This window comes from Naegleria lovaniensis (assembly GCF_003324165.1).
Source record: "Naegleria lovaniensis strain ATCC 30569 chromosome Unknown tig057, whole genome shotgun sequence".
Classification (NCBI taxonomy): Eukaryota; Heterolobosea; class Eutetramitea; order Acrasida; family Naegleriidae; genus Naegleria; species Naegleria lovaniensis.
In genome coordinates, this window is record NW_025407879.1 from 111746 (window position 1) to 129444 (window position 17699).

The window sequence follows — 17699 nt, forward strand, 5'->3', positions numbered from 1 at the left end:
AAGAAACCAAAAAAAAGTCGATCCGAAACAAATTCACAGCTTGCCGATCATTTCACTGTTTCGATCTTCACCTCCTGCATACAACAACATCAATTTACGATTGTACAAACATCCAGATACAACAGTAGTATCAGCGCCATTGAATTTCACTTGATTGTATCATATATATAATATTATTGATCATCATCACACACTCATCTGATCACATCATCAACGCCAATGCCTCTCACAGTTAAATCTCAACCAACCCAACCCATTCCGGGACAAAAGATGGGTACTTCTGGCCTCCGAGTGAAGGTTAAGCTTGTCGAGAACACCCCTCACTTTCTCGAGAATTTCACTCAAGCTGTACTCAATATCATTCTCGCAAAGGATTCTCTTCCATCGAATGCGACTACCGATTATTTACAAATGGTCATTGGAGGAGATGGTCGTTATTACAACAAGACAGCCATTCAAACCATTCTCAGAATCTTGTATTCGAATGCTGTCCGTCTCGGAATTAAAATCCATGCAGTGATTGGACAGAATGGTATCATGTCAACTCCAGCTGTGTCATGTCTCATCCGAAAGAGAAAGGCAGAATTGGGAGGATTGATTTTGACTGCTTCACACAATCCTGGAGGTCCTAATAATGATTGGGGCATCAAGTACAATGGTGTCAATGGAGGTCCAGCACCAGAGAAGATCACTGATCGAATTTATGAACAATCGACAACCATTTCCGAATACTTTACTTGTGATGAATTTCCACAGATTGATTTGTCTCAAGCAGAGAATGGAAAGGGATCTGTGGATTTTGTATTTTCTGATGAACATTTCCGTGTCAGTGTTGTTGATTCTGTGAATGATTACTATGAATTGTTAAGCTCAATATTTGACATGGAAAAAATTAGAAAGTTAATCGGAAAACAATATGGTGAATTTAATTTATTATTTGATGCCATGCATGGTGTGACAGGATCATATGCCAAACGAATTTTACATGAGAAATTGGGAGCAGATTTACAGAATGCTCTCATGAATTACGTTCCAAGTGAAGATTTCGGAGGTGGCCATCCAGATCCAAACCTTACCTATGCTGAACAATTAGTCAAGAGAGTATTAAAAGATGAGAAGAGTAATATTGACTTTGGAGCTGCTTCCGATGGAGATGGAGATCGTAACATGGTTTTGGGAAAACATTTCTTTGTGACACCTTCAGATTCAGTCGCGATCATTGCAGATTATGCTCAGAAATGTATTCCATATTTCCAAAAGAAGGGAATTGCTGGATTGGCTCGATCCATGCCAACAAGTACTGCTCTGGATCGAGTTGCCAAAGAATTGGGTGTTTCCATGTATGAAGTTCCAACTGGATGGAAATATTTTGGTAATTTATTTGATGCTGGAAAATTATCTATTTGTGGAGAAGAATCATTTGGAACAGGAAGTGATCATATTAGAGAAAAAGGTATGTTTTATCATGTGTGTTGATGAATGGTTCATGATTTATCATGCGTGTTGATGAATGATCGAATGGTTCATGTCTTTACTTGTTTGATTCAATATGATCAATGGGTTGTGATAAAACATGTTGGATTCCATTCACGTTTTAATGAAATGTGTTGCTTATTGAAAACATTTCAGATGGAATGTGGGCTGTATTGAGCTGGCTTTCAATTTTAGCTTTTGAAAATGAACAAGCTGTTTCTCAAAATCGAAAAGTTTCTGTGGCCGACATTGTGAAAAATCATTGGAAGAAGTACGGTAGAAGTTACTACACCAGATATGACTATGAAGAAGTGAGCGCTGATGGAGCCAACAAAATGATGTCTCACATGAGAGACACTTATATTGTTCCATTCCAAAATAATCAATTATCTGAGGAAGCCAAGAAATTGTTCCAAACTCTCAATATTGCATCATGTGAAGAGTTTTCCTACAAGGACCCAATCGATCATAGTTTTACAGGAAAGCAAGGAATGATTTTCAAATTGGTCGATCAAAGTAGAATTGTTTTCAGATTATCTGGAACTGGAAGTGCAGGAGCTACTATCAGAGTGTACATGGAGAAGTACAGTGCCGACCATTTGGATGGAAACCCATTGGACGAAGTGAAGCCACTTGCTCATGTAGCCCTTACTGTCAGCAAGTTAAATGAATTTACTGGAAGAAACGAGCCAACAGTTATTACTTAATAATAACAGTGTAGTAATAAACGTGGAATCTTTTACATTAAATTCTTTGAAACTTGTTCTCCAAAAGTGGCGAAAGTTGCAAGAGTTTTGTTTATTGCGTTTGATGTTGGCATTACACAATAGTAGCGTCTCCGGCCTGTATCTTGGTTGATTTTCTATCATTGCTACTGGTATTGTTGGTGGTATTTACTGCTCTAGTAACTTCTTTCTCAACAGTTTTAATTTGGAAGAATTGTTGAACTTCTTTCATTGGTGCATTAATTCCAATTAATAAAGATATGAAAATAAAAATTCCAAAGTTCGACAGAGTTAAATAAACAAATCCAAAGAAAATACTCAAAAAGTAAAAGGAAATGCAAATAAATCCAAAAGCTTCTAACAACAGAGCAATCGACAATCCAGCATGTATGAGTCTTGTCTTTCTTAAAGTTGTTTGTTTGAACTTGAGAGAATTTTCAATTTCCTTGCTCACAAAATCTTCATTTCCTTGCATCATTTCTTTGAGTTTCGTCACACTATTGGAAAGAGCCACTTCCAATTTGTAACTGATAATATTCAGCAAAATTGAGAAGATGAGTGTCGAGGCAAAGAAAAGCACACCTGCAGTAACAATCAATGTAACTTGTTCAGGAAATATGATATTAGGATCGGTCTCAATTCCCTCTACAGTCAATGCACCAGAAATGATATTGTACAGAGTGTGAAGTGCATAGAAAATACTCATAACGACAATGGTTGTAATATTTGTCACATTCAATACTTTGTATACCATTGGTGTAATGGAAGAAGTCTGGCGGCAAATTTGCAAACTAAATGTGTTGTCAACATTTGTTTGACCGTTTCACAAATACTTACAATACTGTACACAGAAAGAACATGATCCATAATTGCCAAAACACCATAAAGTTAATGATACAACGATGCGCAACAGCAATTCCTGACAATAGATAGTCAGCATTTCCTGATGACAATCGACTGTATTCATACGCATTGGCCTCATTATTCACTCTCAATACCAAATCCACAACGACCACCGCTTGCAATACAAACAACATGATAAACAACACATGTTGATTCCTTTTCATGGTCTTGAACTTGTAAATGTAAATCACAATGGATAACACGAAAAGAAGGAGTTCAATGATGATATAGGGTGCACAGGTGGAGAAGTTCAACACAAAGTACAATTCCAGTGGAGTCATTGGATGAAGAGTCGATGACGACGACGACGTGGAATTGGTCGACTTGTTTGATTGCAACACACCTTGTAAAGCCAGCATCCATGGAGAGAAACTGTGGAATTCTTGCTGCGAGAGCTGCTGTGTTGTGAAAGTGCTAGTCATCAGAAAGGGATTTTGTTTGTTGTTGGATTTTGAAAAGACACAACCCGTAAATCTCTCATTTAAATAATGGTTATGAACACAGCTCAACTGCTCATCCATCACGTTAAAATATTATTCACCCACTTTCCTCATCGAGGAGATCATTACCACTGTTGAAAATACTGGTTTGGAATTCACCTACATTTTTATAAGGAATGGCAAGAGATGGAGTTCAGGCTATCAGGAACAGCATAAAGCGAAATCGCTCCAAAAGTCTTGTGGATTTATCTCTGAAAGAACGGTTCGGACGAGAGAGGAAATAAGAACTAGAAATAAATTCTATCGGCTAGAATTGGCTTGTTCATGAACATGTTCCCGTCCTCAATCTTGCCAGAAAGGAATTGAAAAAATTCTCCATTGATGAATGCATCTTCTCATTTCGAGAAACATTTGTTACAACAAGCTTAATTTTTTTAAAAAAATGATTTTTTTGTTTACCACTCAGAGTTCATAATATTCTGAATCTAAATTTCTCATCTCAGTTGCGCTTCTCTTGTCATCGTAATATTAAATATTGGAATTTCAAGAGAGATGAGAAATATGGTGAATGATGTGTATCCAATTTCGGAAAGTGGATGATGATTTTTCTCTATGGATTGTATAATACTGTAAAGACTGAATTTGGAAAAACTAGACAGTGTATTCACTGTTGTTGAATCATTTAAAACAAAAATGAATGAAGGAGTATACTCCTTCCGAGATGGTTGTACCAACAATCAAGATGACAACCAAAATGAACCAACGTCAGACGTGATTATGACAATCACGGATTGGGAATACTTTTCTGCTCATCACCACGACGATGACTTGTTTCGGAAATTCAAAGAAAAGATGAGATCAGCCGGCGCTCGGAAATCATTCTCAACAGATTTTAAATATGTTGCAACGTTGGGCAGGCTAGAGATTCCTGGATATGGAAATGATCAATTTGACGGACCATTTGATGTCACTGTATCTTATAATCATCATTGTATATTAGTTAGTGATTTGAATAATGATAGGATAAAAGTATTTGATTTGAAGACGAAGGAGTATATATCTTCCATCCAATGTATATCTCCAATGCCTAAATATTTGTGTATTGAAGAAGCATATGAAGGAAATACGAATGACGCTTTACTTTTTGATTGTGACGATGGTGATGCTGTATATAAATATGATTTGAGAAGATTGTTAGAATATTCTTTGGAAGAACAAAGAGGCGAGGAACCGTTCGATTACATCTGGAAAACAACACATACATTTTTGTCTGCTCAAGGAATTGCGGTTTGTAATCATAGAAAAGAGGTATTTGTATGTGACAGCGAGAGTAACTGTATAGCAATTTTGAATTCAATATCAGGAGATTTTATCAAGCGAATCGAGATTGATAGTCCACGAGGCGTCTTTATCAATAGTCATGGAGAATTATTGGTGACCCAAAAACATCCATTGAACCGAATAGAAATTTTGAAAAGGACAGAAAATGAAGAATGGACTCGAGTGACAACATTTGGAAAATATGGAAAGTTAGTTGGCGAGTTGAACAATTCTTTGAAACTATTGTTTGATGAGGTTTCGAAAAACATTATTGTGAGTGATGGTAAGTTTTATGAGCATGCCATCTTTTCTTTACGCGTTTCATGTGTAAAAATACATTTCCTCTCATTTGATTCTTGAAGGCTGGAATCATCGAATACAAGTGTTCAAACACGATGGAACTGTTGTGACCTCGTATGGCACCTATGGCTCAGCATATGTCAATCAATTTAAATATCCATGTGGAATTTGTTTGAACGAGATGGAAGGAGAATTGTATGTGTGTGACTACAGTGTCCATGTTGTACACATTTTCAAGTAGTGCACACCACACAAAAAAACAAAAATTCATACAATTTCGCAACACCAATTTTTTTGTCATCATTTTTCATCTTTGTTCCTTCGTCATCATAACAATTACATATTAACAATATATTAATCCTTCAGTTGACATTGTTAGGTAGTTTTGTAATAACCGCAACTGATGGGCATTCAAATTGACAAGACCAATTCATAATTGATGTTGATATTATTGGTCTTGTCAATTTGAATGCCCATCAAGAGTAATATCATCATGGAAATGATCATTAGTATCCAAATGAGATGCCCATCAAGACCCTTCTCATCCAATCCGCGATACTAGCCCAAGTTTAGTAAATTATCGCGGATTGGATGAGAGATGAGAAAGCTTTTGACTTTTTCTGTGTGTGGCGGGACACTCCCCAAAAAAACAGCGTTGTTGCTTTCAAACAACTTCAAAGCCTAATTATTGTTGTATTTGTTCTAGAGATATATCAACCCCTACAACTACTACACTGAAACACTCCTCTGAATCTGGAGAAGATAGTTTCATATATTCATCATGACTGACTCGGAAGCAAGTTCTTCTAAGGAACGAGAAGATGTCGTTCTCGGAGGACCAACTTTTTTCAAGCCTGTAAATAATAATCCTACGGGGCCGATGTCTGCTTACTCTTTCAGTGCTGCATCATCAACGAATATGGGTGGTACTGGCTTAAATACCGTTACTAAGAAAGTCCTCTCCAAAATTCAAGATGTAATTTCCTCAACACTGCTCGTATTGATTGATGCGAAAAGCAAACACGGATGGAAGAGCTACTTGATGATCTTGACCTTGTATATTTATATATGGATTGGTTCCATTGTGATTGGACTTGAAGGTGAATATAATTTTGGACTCTATGGTTCATGGATATGGAGAGCTTTCAATTATTTGGTCACTTTCTCATTCAATGCCATTCCATATGAAGCTGCCATTGCATTATCTTCTTTATGTATTCTCATATCCATTTCAATATTATGTCTATTTCTCTATACATCAAGAGTTTATCACAAAGCAGATCGTTCTATCAAGACCATTCAATCATTGGTCAAAATATTGGGATTTGTAATTTATTTTGGACATTTGGTCATGACTTATTTGATGACTTCATTCATTGATTGCAATTATTCAAGTTCAGTTACTTTTGATGGATTCAGTGAACCTCAAAAAGTTTTGAATCGATTTCCATCTTACATGTGTTTCTCTTCAAGTAATATTGCATTGATTGTTTTGAACTTTTTGGGAATTATTTGTTTAATGTTGAGCAGCATGGTGTGTTGCTTCGTGTTGGGAAATTGTCATATTCGAAATGAGAGACCATTCATTTCAGACAATTCACTCTTCATTGGAAGTGTTTTGGTCATTTCAGAAATTCAAATCACATTGAATGCAATCATTCCAAATTCATTCATGTTTGTGAAGAGTATTCTTCATATACTTCTCTCATTCACACTTTTTGTCATGCTCTTGTATTTACTTCCATATTATCGAAGATATGAAAATTCATTGATTGGTGCTTTATGTTTGGGAAAGACATTTATTTGTGTGTTTCCATTGATTTCATTTCTTGTGAATTCAAAGAATGAATGGGAAATGGGTTTAGCATTTGCAACATCAGCTTTTGGAATGTTTCTGATTGGATTTTTGATTGGATTTTTCATTGTTGAAATTTATACAAGAGTTCTTTACAAAATGACAAGGTGAGTTGAATCGAATGATTTTTTGAAAAGAACGAACCCTTATATTCTCATGAATTTCTTTGACATATCTATGGCAATGGTTGAATATGATACCGGTTGAATGTCATCTCAATACACAGACTCACCATCATGCAAGCAGTGGTTGAATGTGCAGTCTTAATTATTGATGATGGATTCTCAGCTGAAGAAAGATTTCAAGCCATCAAGAACTTGTTTGAGAAGGAAGCGATTGCTCTCTTTAAAGACATGGAAGAGAGAAAACAAATTCGAAATTTGGAATTATTTCTCAAATTTTGTATATTTTCAGGCAATGAAGGTAATGATGACACTTTTGGATTTTCAGACAAGGATATGGCCATTTGTATGATCAAATCTGTGTCTCAACACAAAAGATTTCAACACAAGAATCTTCTCGTTTCCTCAAGTTTATTGTGTGCTTACTTTTGGGATATGGATCGTCAAGTCACATTCACAAAATCACCAAAATCATATTGCATTTCTTCACTTGAATATTCTCAAACACTTTTGAAAAGAGTGAAGAATGAAAAGATGGGAATTTTATTGAATTTCATGTTGAAAGAAAAGTTGAAACAAATTCAAGATTCCCTTCGAAGAGAGAAAGGTGATTCCAAAGATTTTTCAACAGTTTTGGACATGTCTGAAATGTTGAATCGACTTGAAAAAGATACACTCACCATTGTTCAATGCAGAAAATTGGTTTGGAAAGAATTAATGAATGACACCGTCAATGAAAATAGAGTGTTGGAAATCAATCGAGTGGCATCCTCTCTCATCATGGAGTGTGAAGAGACTTTTGAAAATTTGATGAAACTCTTCTCTGAAGAAAAGAGTGTGTTGAGATTGTATGCAAGATTCAATGAAGAAGTTCTCTTCAACAGTGACAAGGCATCTGAACTCTATCAAGATGCTCAAAGTATTGAAGATGAGGATGCAAGAAGAGGTCACGAAAAGCCAAGTATTATGTCTCTAGTTAAACATTCAACAGGGCTGTTGAGAGCTAGCGCTAGCAGTATGTTAATGGAGACCATTACCCGTAATATTGCTAATAGAGTGACACCGTTGGCTCAGGTGAACAGTGCTAGTGTTAGTAATAATATTGTTGGCCTAAATGGACTTAAAGGAATATCTAAGGAGCTTATTGAGGACTCCGATCAACTGGAGTTATCTGAAGCTGGAGAGAGCCCTGAAATGAAAAAAGAGCTCATGTACAAGTCGACTATTGCAACAGCTGAGAACAATCTACTGCCATATTTTATCATTCTCACATTCAGCACAATTCTTTGGTTATTGTTTTTAGCAAAAGTGGTATTGGCCCTTGTGACATTGAATACAGCCACACGAGATTTAAACACAATTCAAAAAGCATGTGCTCCTTCAGCTCGTTCTCTGGCCATTATTTCTGATTTGAGAGTTCATCAAGTTGTTTCAGCACTTTTTGGAACATATTCCACTATTCCTGTATCATTATCATCACAGGGTATTAATAACACCAGTGATTATGACAAGGTTTACCAAGAACGAATAGGTTTAGCATTAAGTTCCTTTTATAATCTTCAGTCAATGGCTATGGATGGAAAATTGGACCCTCACATGTCATTTGAATATTCTGCCGACTCATTTATGGTATATTATCCTGAAATTCCTCATCAAAATTTATACGGATATTATCTCAATCCTCGCCCAAGAAACATTAGCATTTCAACACTCACTAATTCCTTTTTGCAACACTCAGAGACATTGAAATCGTTGAAAGGAAATGATTTCAACAGAACTCTTCTGACGGATTTTCTATTGATGTATATATGGCATAACAGAGGTACCTTGTCGCAGAATTTTGGAACGTTTTGTGACCAAATTTCTGATGATGTTAACGGTACTGTTACTACCTATCAAAGAAGTTTTATATACTACTGCATTTCATCTCTCGTTGTGGGTGCCATTCTCTGCCTTGGTATCGCTGGGCTGCAGAGCGTTTTTTCGTTTAAACTTAGAAAGATTGTTAAACTGTTTGAAAAGTCGATTCCTAAAGAAGCTATTGGAAAGATATATCATTCAATTAAGGCAAACGATCAAGAATCTAATGTCAGTAATGGCTTATGGCAAAATCCAATGCTCCGAAACGCCATTTTGGTGTGTCTATTGACTGTTATATTCATGTTGTGCTCTTTACCTATTTTATACGTGACCATCTCAACAACAAACAATGCAAATTACATTATTGGCAACATTCAAGGTTCCGTGAATGTAGCTGCATCTGCACAAATTACCTCGCTACATATTGGCGAGATTTATGCCTTTGGAATTTTGACACCTAATACGTATCCTATGAACTCGGAGTTGCTACTTAGCCAAAATGAAACCCAAAACTATCATGAAGGAATCGATGTTCTAACAACGAATTTAGAGAGATATTGGGATCATTTAATTTTTGGAAACAATGGCAAGCCTTCTCTTGTTGGAAAATATTCTGAAATAGACACTCTCCTCAAAGGCCGTAATTGTACCCAATTCAATGTTACTACTTCCTCGAAATGTGTTGGACTTAATGACCTAATTCATAGCTTTCTTTTGAAGTCTATTGAAATTAATGAAGTCTATGCCTCCTCCCAAAAAGATGTACTTAAAGTGTTTGATCAATTTTTCACAGGTGTATATCAAGCTTGTAATAAGATAACAGATGGAATGCTGAATTTTATTGAGGTTTATGTTGCAAGTGTTCAAAGGGATGACAGCCAAACTTGGACGATTATCATTGGTGTTATTGGACTGGTGCTTCTTCCTATTATAACGAATATGTATGTGAGAGGAACCTCAAGACATTTTTCTGAAATTCAATGCTTGAGAATGATGTTAAACTATGTCAAAGTTGAAAACATTGACGCCAAAGAATCTCTCAGAAATTACATTCTCTTCCATCAGCTCAACTGGAGCAAGAAAAAACATGGTACTATCAACGATGATGACAAGGTTAGAAACGTTCTCAATGCAACGGTAGATGGAGCTGTATTGTGCAATCAAGAATTTGTTGTCGATATTTACAATCCATCAGCACAGAGAATGTTTGGAAAGAATATGAATGAAGTTGTTGGACTTCCTCTCTGGAATTTGTTTGGACAAGAAAATAAGGAAAGAATTCAAACCTCTTTGAACCACATGAAAAACAATACAGGAAGTATTGTAAGTGGTGAAACATTGGAAATTGAATGTTCGAGAAAGAATGGAACGAAATTTCCAGCGAAATTGAATATTTCATGGACTACCTTTGATGGAAAACCAGTATTCGTTTGTTTCATCAAGGATATTACCACTGAGAAGAAACAAAATTCACTTCTTGCTGAAGAAAAGAAAACTTCAGAGAATCTTTTGAGAAATATTTTACCTGAATCAGTGGCTAAAAAATTGAAAAATGTAAGTATTTAGATATTATAATACTGTTGTGGAAATGTTGAAATAATATTATTCTTTTCCAAATATTAATAATGAAATTCATCACATAATGTCATGGCCATGAATAACAATTTCACATGGAATTAACATTGAATTATACACTCACAAAATTGAACGATACACTCACAAAATAGGGAGAAACATTTATTGCAGAAAAGCTTCCAGATATTACATGTTTCTTTTCTGACATGGTTGGATTCACAAAACTTTCAAGTTCCATGAATGCACATCAAGTAGTGAAAATGTTGAGTGATATTGTGAATGGATTTGATTCATTGACTGACAAGTATGAATTGGAAAAAATCAAAACGATTGGAGATGCTTATTTCTGTGTTGGAGGATTGCATCAAGCCAGTGATCATGCAGAAAGAGTGTTGAGATTTGCCATGGAAACTTTTCGAGTGGTGAGAAATTACAATCACAAAATGATTTTGGAAATGATTGGTTCATCTGCAGGAAATGATTCAAATACTCATGGCTTAATTTCAAACTCTTCATCGAACAATAATTTAATGTCACCCACCACAACTTCAGCAACTGATCATATCATTCATCAAGTGGATATTCGAGTTGGACTCAACACAGGAGCTGTTGTAGCAGGAGTGATTGGAACGAAAAAGTTTGCGTATGATTTGTGGGGAGACACCATCAATGTTGCTTCTCGAATGGTGAGTATATTCTCTGAGGTGATTTATTTTAATGTTCAACATTATTATTTAAATAACAATGACATACACACATATAATTTTGAAATCAGGAATCAACATCATTGCCAGGACGAGTTCAAATTTCTCGTTCCACCTATGAGAGAGTTCATGATTTGGATTTACAATTTGAAGAACGAAAAATTGAAGTGAAAGGAAAAGGAGTCATGCAATCTTACTTGTTGAGTGACAAGGCACACGAACGAGCAGTATTGACCTCTCAAGAAATTGACGAATTGGCTGAAGAAAAAACGTTCGAGTAGGCACTCCAATTCTGATCAATCTCATCATGATGGTTTCATTCTTTGCATTCCGCTCCATTCCGAGACTTCCGATTCAAGCAATTCCGTGATGCACTAATTCCGATCTTCCTAACGCATGAATTTTTTTTTTAGCACATGCGCACTTAAATTCGCTCCTCGTTCGTTCAAATTTTATCAAAAGTGAAAAAAAAGACAACATCATAGCAGAGTCGTCAATCTCTAACAACAAGCCTTCCATAGAAACAAAATGTTCACCATTAACTTTAATATTTATGTTCCTCCATCCTCAATGGAGCCATCTTCTCCGCACTCGCCTCACTTTTCTCAACCACCAAATGCCAACTTTTTCATTCCCTTCTTTATTCCATTCTTTACCTCACCACAACAGTCTCATCCCAATGCCACTCCACACCACTCTCAATATGGCTCAGCCTTCTTTGATCCTCAACAATTCTTCCAAAACTTGGCCAATCAATCCTTCCAAAACTATCAACAAGATCAAATCAATAAGAAAACACCCACTACCCAACGAGCCATTCAGGAATTACCTAATTTTACGTTAACTCCTTTCCGAAAACAAATCATGAATGATCAATGCTGTTCTTGTTCCGAAGATGCTTCCAATACTCAATCATGTGCCGTCTGTTTATGTGAATTTGAAGAACAAGAAGTCTTGACACGATTACCATGTGGACATGTTTTTCATAAAGATTGTATCATGCCATGGATTAAGGATCACAATTCATGTCCAACGTGTCGTTATGAACTCGCAACCGAAGATCCAGAACGAGAAGCTGCTCGACTTAAAAACATGAAAGATCGATTTGGAGGAGAGCATGGTTGGAAAGTGTTTGAAATTTCGAATAAGATTGAAAATGTGTTGAATAAGGTCGATGAATTTGTGACGAATTATCAATGCAAAAAACAAAATCAGGTACATGTCACGAACGAAAATTTGGAAATTCAGAAAAATCAAGATTTGAGAACATTGCAACGATTGGACGGCGAATTGATGAATTTAACCATTGAATTGGATAATTTAGAGTTCCAAGACAATTCTTGGATTAAGAAGCAACGAAAAGCTCAAATTGTGAAAATTCAATCGATTTTGCGAGTCCTTGATCAACTCAAAGAAGAAATAAATAAGACCACAAATCGTTCTCTGTAAACTTCTTCAACAAAGTGCATTGTTCAAAATAATCCCTTCCGAAGTACACATTGTAAAAAATGTCTCTTATTGATCTTCCTACCGAGTCTCTCTGTACTATTTGTTCGTTTCTTATCGGAGAGCTCTTTGATAATGATCGTGATCGGGAGCAAGCAAAATTCAAACGAACTTCTCATCGGAAGAGTCATCAATTATTTAAACGTAGTGATGATCAGCATGATGATTATTTAGGGGAATTTGGAAACACCCGATTTTCATTGAATGAAATGCTAAGCCTCTTTTCGTTGAAATATTCCTGTAAAAAGATGTATCAGTTTGTGCATGAGAATGAATCGTTATGGTTTTCAGTGGTGTTTGAATTTCCCGGAATTTTGAATTATCAGAGTTGCGTGGAGAGATCCCGATTCATGGCAATGAGTATGATGGTTCCAGAGGAAGAATCCTCCTTCTCGGAACACTTTACCAATGCTCTAACTGAAAAATTTATTCCCGATATGGAAGATGACATTTTCAATGCATTGAACATGATAGATGTTTTATGTGATCGTAAAAAAGTGGTGAAGAGATTATGTTTGAATTATTCAGCAGAGGTTTTCAATTTTCCAAATGTATTGGAAAAGAGATTTCAATATTTGAATGATCCATCGACGGGTGATAGTGATCACACAGTACAACTATTTGATTGTAAAGTGTTATTAGAGTATTTCGTTGAGGCCTTTCCAAATGTTCAAGAATTGATACTATTAGAACGAGCAGGTAAGCTTGGAGCAAGACCAAATATCACGAGCTCGTTAGACATGTCGGTGAAACGATGGATGAATATGAAACATGTTGCGGTTGATATTGTTTTTGAAAATTGTGTTCAATTACTAGTTGCACACATGTCGTCATTGGAACGAATTACATTGATGAACAATCAAAATAATTTTGGAGTTTTTGTTGACATTTGTCGACAATTAATTGAAAAAGGAGTGTTCACATCTGAAAAATTGATTTCAGTGGATTTAGCAGGTTCCATAGATTCTAAACACTTTCACACCCTTCATGCACTATTCAAAAATTTCTATGGCGACCATGATACCAAGTACATTTCAAAATTTAGATCTCTCAATGTTTTGCAGCTAAGCCCTTCCCATGAAATCACAAACATTGATTTTACGGGCTTAATCTCTAATTTGGTAGAATTGACATTGGTTCAATACCAAAGTGCTGAAACACTTGATTTGAGCGTCTTCTCATTTACATCTTTGAAAATTCTGAATTTAAAAGGATGTATGCAAGATTTGATATTGAAGGGTATGCGAGCTCCTGTTCTTCACTGTATGCATCTTCGAATGTTTAACATTCCTGAACGTGAAACATTCGATTCATTGGCCCATTTAACTCTCGACAATTGTAAAGGAAGTGATGCAGAAGGTTGGTTTGCACAGCACGAGCGTTTACGTACATTTAAAATCATCACCTCAAACATGGTCCATGAACAAAGTGCAGAATTTTCGTTTAGAGATCATTCACACATAGAGTCCATTCATGTTCAAGGAGCTGAGAAGACGGAAATCATGACTTGTCACTCTCTTCGAAGCGTCCATCTCCAAAATTGCAACAACCTGAAACTACTTCTTCCTCACGTCCGTTTATCAAGTTTGGTGCTTCATGACGATGATGAGATCATGTCCAATCGTTGCGTATTGGAAATAGATTTGGAACACTGTGCCACATTGAACATGTGCTCCAACAACAAGAGAACATTTATGTTTCATCAAAGAACTACTGTGGATCATCTCATTGTGAAGAGTATGCATCATCTCGATCATAATCAATTTGACGATCTACTCACCAAACATACTTTGGCTAGATTCATTCAACTATCGAGTCGTGATCCCTTAACCTCAACCGATCGATTCCTACTGACCTTAGTTCCAGATGTGAAATCTATATGTGTGGAAAGAAAACAAGAAACGGGCAGCGGGTATGAAATAGCCATAGCCGAAACCACCCCACAATATATTCAAAAACTGACATCTTTGACCAGTCTTGAGCATGAGTCGATTCGAAATGTAGCATTCCATCGAGTATCAGGCAGCATCAATTGTGAAAATATTAATTTATTGATCTTGAAGAGCTGTACACAATGTGTAATCTCCCAGAAGACTTTTCAAAATTTGAGATATTTAACCATTTCACATGGAGGAGTTTCCTCACTCTCGCTTTCCTTACAGGATATGCCACTTCTTTGTGAGATTAATATTTCTCAATCGCATTTTTAGAAATGTTGAAAGAGTCTCCAAAATTTGTGTAGCAATCCTTGGTTGGCCCATGACTGGTCTTCTTATAGCTATTGCAGTTCTGACCTATTCTAAAAAGTGCAAAACTGAAGAACCAGATCTCTATTCCATGATTCATGCATTTCTAATTACACAATTAGTCACTATTCCATTGGTACTGGTGTTGGCCATGTGTGTATCATGTTGTGCTCAATGTTGTTGCTATAAAGGAAAGAATGTGAACAATCATTACAAGGACACCACTAGCCATGATCCTAGGAACGAATACTTGTTAATTACAGACGAGAATGATGAGAGTAAACAATGAGCATTGTTCACAGGGATCAACCAGCTTAATGTGGTGAATAAACCAAACCACCAAATTTCAGTGCCACTCCTTTGAAAAATCCTCCCCATCCTTCCAAGATCAATCAGTTTTAACCATGATCTCTTCTCACAAACCAATTGTCATTTTTCAAATATTTAAATACCTCCGCAATTTCCATTGTTATATAGATGCAAGAAGTCAAATATTTCAACGATTGGCAGTGAAGGCGTCAAGTATTACATTCAATATTATAAAAGGATCTTCAAACATAATTAACACCAAGATATGTCCATCACGTAAGAATGAACCTGCCAATTGTCAATCCTTCCGTTCCTTTACAAAAAAAAATTCTCATTAAGGTCAAAAAATGCGTGTGCCGCCAAATTTTGCTTCACCACAGCAAGACTTGGAGAAGAAGCAAAATGCAGCATCCTCCTCCTATCATGAATCGGAAAAGGAAAACCATCCTCCTACCATCCATGATGATTCCTTTCTTTCCATGAATCCAAGTCAAGACAACTCTCGATCTATTTCATCTCCAATTTCATCATCATTGACGCAATCGGATCGAAGGAATTCTTCGACCACAACGTGTTCGTCGAATAATCGAAATGATGAGAATCATCAGAATTCGAACGAATGGAACACATGTTTTTCGAGCTTCGATGAAAATTCTTGTTGTTCGAATGATGCTGATGATGATGATGGAACCACAACGTGTTGGAATGACGCTTCGAAAGGCTTTCGAAAGAATAATGATGGTTCGAAAAATAATCACACAAGTCCATCATCCTCTTCTGGCGCATCATCATTGGTATTGAATCATCATCAACGAGTGGTTGTAGTAGTAGATGAAACAATGTCTCAAGGGACGGAAGAGTTGAAAAAGAGACCTCGTGGAATTTCTTCCAATTTTGGTGAAGAAGATTCTGAAGCGATGAGTATGAATGGTGTTGGACATGATGATACTACAATCGATCAAGATGATTCGATTTGTTTGAGAAAAAGAATCAATCCTTTGAAAAGTAAAAGAGTCAAGAAGAATGACCATCCATTGACATCTGACAGCTCAGCATTCCAAGATTCATGGACCTTATATTCACTTTCAGACACTCCTCAAGAAATGATTGAAATTATTATCAGTTTTCTAGATGATTCTTCTCGTGCATTGGCAGCCTTGACCTGTTCCAAATTTCACCAAGCATGTGAAAATATTGTCGCTCGTGAATTTACTTATTATTTTCATCAAGAAAACAATTCTCTCATTCTTCCTTTGGCACAAGGTCCTGTAAGCACCAATGACATTGAAAATGTCCAAAACAAGTTCAACATGACTCTTCCATTCCTTTTGAAAATTTTTCTCACATTAACCGATGGAAGAGAGCCATGGCACAACACATTTATTCATTTTTCAAATATGATACGACCTATTCGAGAGTGGAAATTATTGAAACGAGATGTTTTACTATTAGGAACCACACTCGATTCCAATATTCAATTACTTGTCAATTCCAACCATGTCTTCTTTTTAAGGAATGTCACACAAAATTCATTGGAGCGTTTACACTTTAAAGATTGGATTCAACGAAAGAATTTTTCTTTTGAATATGTTCATTACAATATTGAGAAAGTGAATGAGCGCCGAGTACTTCCTTATTCATTGACTCATTTCAATTCAATACACCATGTTGTATGGCAAAGAAGAATATTGTGCGAAACATGTTGAGTCAAAAAGGTTTATTATTGAACTTTGTTTCGAGAGAGTTCATGCAAGATGAAGAATTGGTGTTATGTGCTGTGAAGCAAGATCCAATGGCGTTTAAAATGTGTTCACACCAATGAAAAGTAATGTACGAGTGGTGTTGGAAACTGTGAAAAAACGTTCGGACTTGTTACAACTCGCTGGAGAGTGTTGTAGAAACAATCCTGAAGTGGTATTGACAGCAACGGCTCATTGTCAAGATAGTTTGGAAAATACTATTCGATTTGCAGGGAAGGAATTGAAAGCAAATAAGGAATTCATGTTGAAAGCAGTTCAAGCTTGTAACATGGCGTTCAAATATGCTTCGGAAGAGTTGAGAAATGATCCAGAATTGGCTTTACTAGCTGTGAAAAAGAGAGGATGGATTTTGCAATATGCATCCAAATCGATTCGACAAATCGAAATTTTGTATTGCAAGCCATTCAATGGGACGCAAAGGCACTCAAATATGTCTCTGAAGTATTGAGACAAAATCGATCGTTTATTATGGAGGCCATTCAACGAAATCCTAAAGCACTTGAAAATGCTCCTGATACGTTTAGAAATGATCGTGAAATTGTTCGAGAGCTGTTCAACAGGATGGTCTCACCTTGGCTTTTGCTTCGAATGTGTTGAGAAA

At 36.3% G+C, this 17699-nt stretch overlaps 8 protein-coding genes across 8 annotated transcripts; 7 read left to right on the forward strand and 1 right to left on the reverse strand.

Moving 5' to 3' along the window:
- Nucleotides 1-219: 219 nt before the first annotated feature.
- On the forward strand, nucleotides 220-2180 carry C9374_012300 (uncharacterized protein; the record flags this gene model as incomplete). The annotated part of the gene is made up of 2 exons (XM_044688052.1): nucleotides 220-1453; nucleotides 1630-2180. The coding sequence occupies 2 exons, from the start codon at nucleotides 220-222 to the stop codon at nucleotides 2178-2180; spliced, it is 1785 nt and encodes a 594-aa protein (XP_044542485.1).
- A 112-nt stretch (nucleotides 2181-2292) lies between these two features.
- Nucleotides 2293-3523, reverse strand: C9374_012301 (uncharacterized protein; the record flags this gene model as incomplete). The annotated part of the gene is made up of 2 exons (XM_044688053.1): nucleotides 2293-2989; nucleotides 3036-3523. The coding sequence occupies 2 exons, from the start codon at nucleotides 3521-3523 to the stop codon at nucleotides 2293-2295; spliced, it is 1185 nt and encodes a 394-aa protein (XP_044542486.1).
- A 711-nt stretch (nucleotides 3524-4234) lies between these two features.
- On the forward strand, nucleotides 4235-5402 carry C9374_012302 (uncharacterized protein; the record flags this gene model as incomplete). Its single annotated transcript, XM_044688054.1, has 2 exons — nucleotides 4235-5144; nucleotides 5224-5402. 2 exons carry the CDS (start codon nucleotides 4235-4237, stop codon nucleotides 5400-5402), a joined length of 1089 nt encoding a protein of 362 aa, XP_044542487.1.
- Nucleotides 5403-5942: 540 nt separating this feature from the next.
- C9374_012303 (uncharacterized protein) lies at nucleotides 5943-11558 on the forward strand (the record flags this gene model as incomplete). Its single annotated transcript, XM_044688055.1, has 4 exons — nucleotides 5943-7123; nucleotides 7243-10552; nucleotides 10726-11259; nucleotides 11349-11558. The coding sequence occupies 4 exons, from the start codon at nucleotides 5943-5945 to the stop codon at nucleotides 11556-11558; spliced, it is 5235 nt and encodes a 1744-aa protein (XP_044542488.1).
- A 247-nt stretch (nucleotides 11559-11805) lies between these two features.
- Nucleotides 11806-12726, forward strand: C9374_012304 (uncharacterized protein; the record flags this gene model as incomplete). Its single annotated transcript, XM_044688056.1, has 1 exon — nucleotides 11806-12726. One exon carries the CDS (start codon nucleotides 11806-11808, stop codon nucleotides 12724-12726), a length of 921 nt encoding a protein of 306 aa, XP_044542489.1.
- Nucleotides 12727-12785: 59 nt separating this feature from the next.
- On the forward strand, nucleotides 12786-14993 carry C9374_012305 (uncharacterized protein; the record flags this gene model as incomplete). Its single annotated transcript, XM_044688057.1, has 1 exon — nucleotides 12786-14993. One exon carries the CDS (start codon nucleotides 12786-12788, stop codon nucleotides 14991-14993), a length of 2208 nt encoding a protein of 735 aa, XP_044542490.1.
- A 692-nt stretch (nucleotides 14994-15685) lies between these two features.
- C9374_012306 (uncharacterized protein) lies at nucleotides 15686-17044 on the forward strand (the record flags this gene model as incomplete). Its single annotated transcript, XM_044688058.1, has 1 exon — nucleotides 15686-17044. The coding sequence occupies one exon, from the start codon at nucleotides 15686-15688 to the stop codon at nucleotides 17042-17044; it is 1359 nt and encodes a 452-aa protein (XP_044542491.1).
- Nucleotides 17045-17156: 112 nt separating this feature from the next.
- On the forward strand, nucleotides 17157-17546 carry C9374_012307 (uncharacterized protein; the record flags this gene model as incomplete). Its single annotated transcript, XM_044688059.1, has 1 exon — nucleotides 17157-17546. The coding sequence occupies one exon, from the start codon at nucleotides 17157-17159 to the stop codon at nucleotides 17544-17546; it is 390 nt and encodes a 129-aa protein (XP_044542492.1).
- Between the last annotated feature and the right edge of the window lie 153 nt (nucleotides 17547-17699).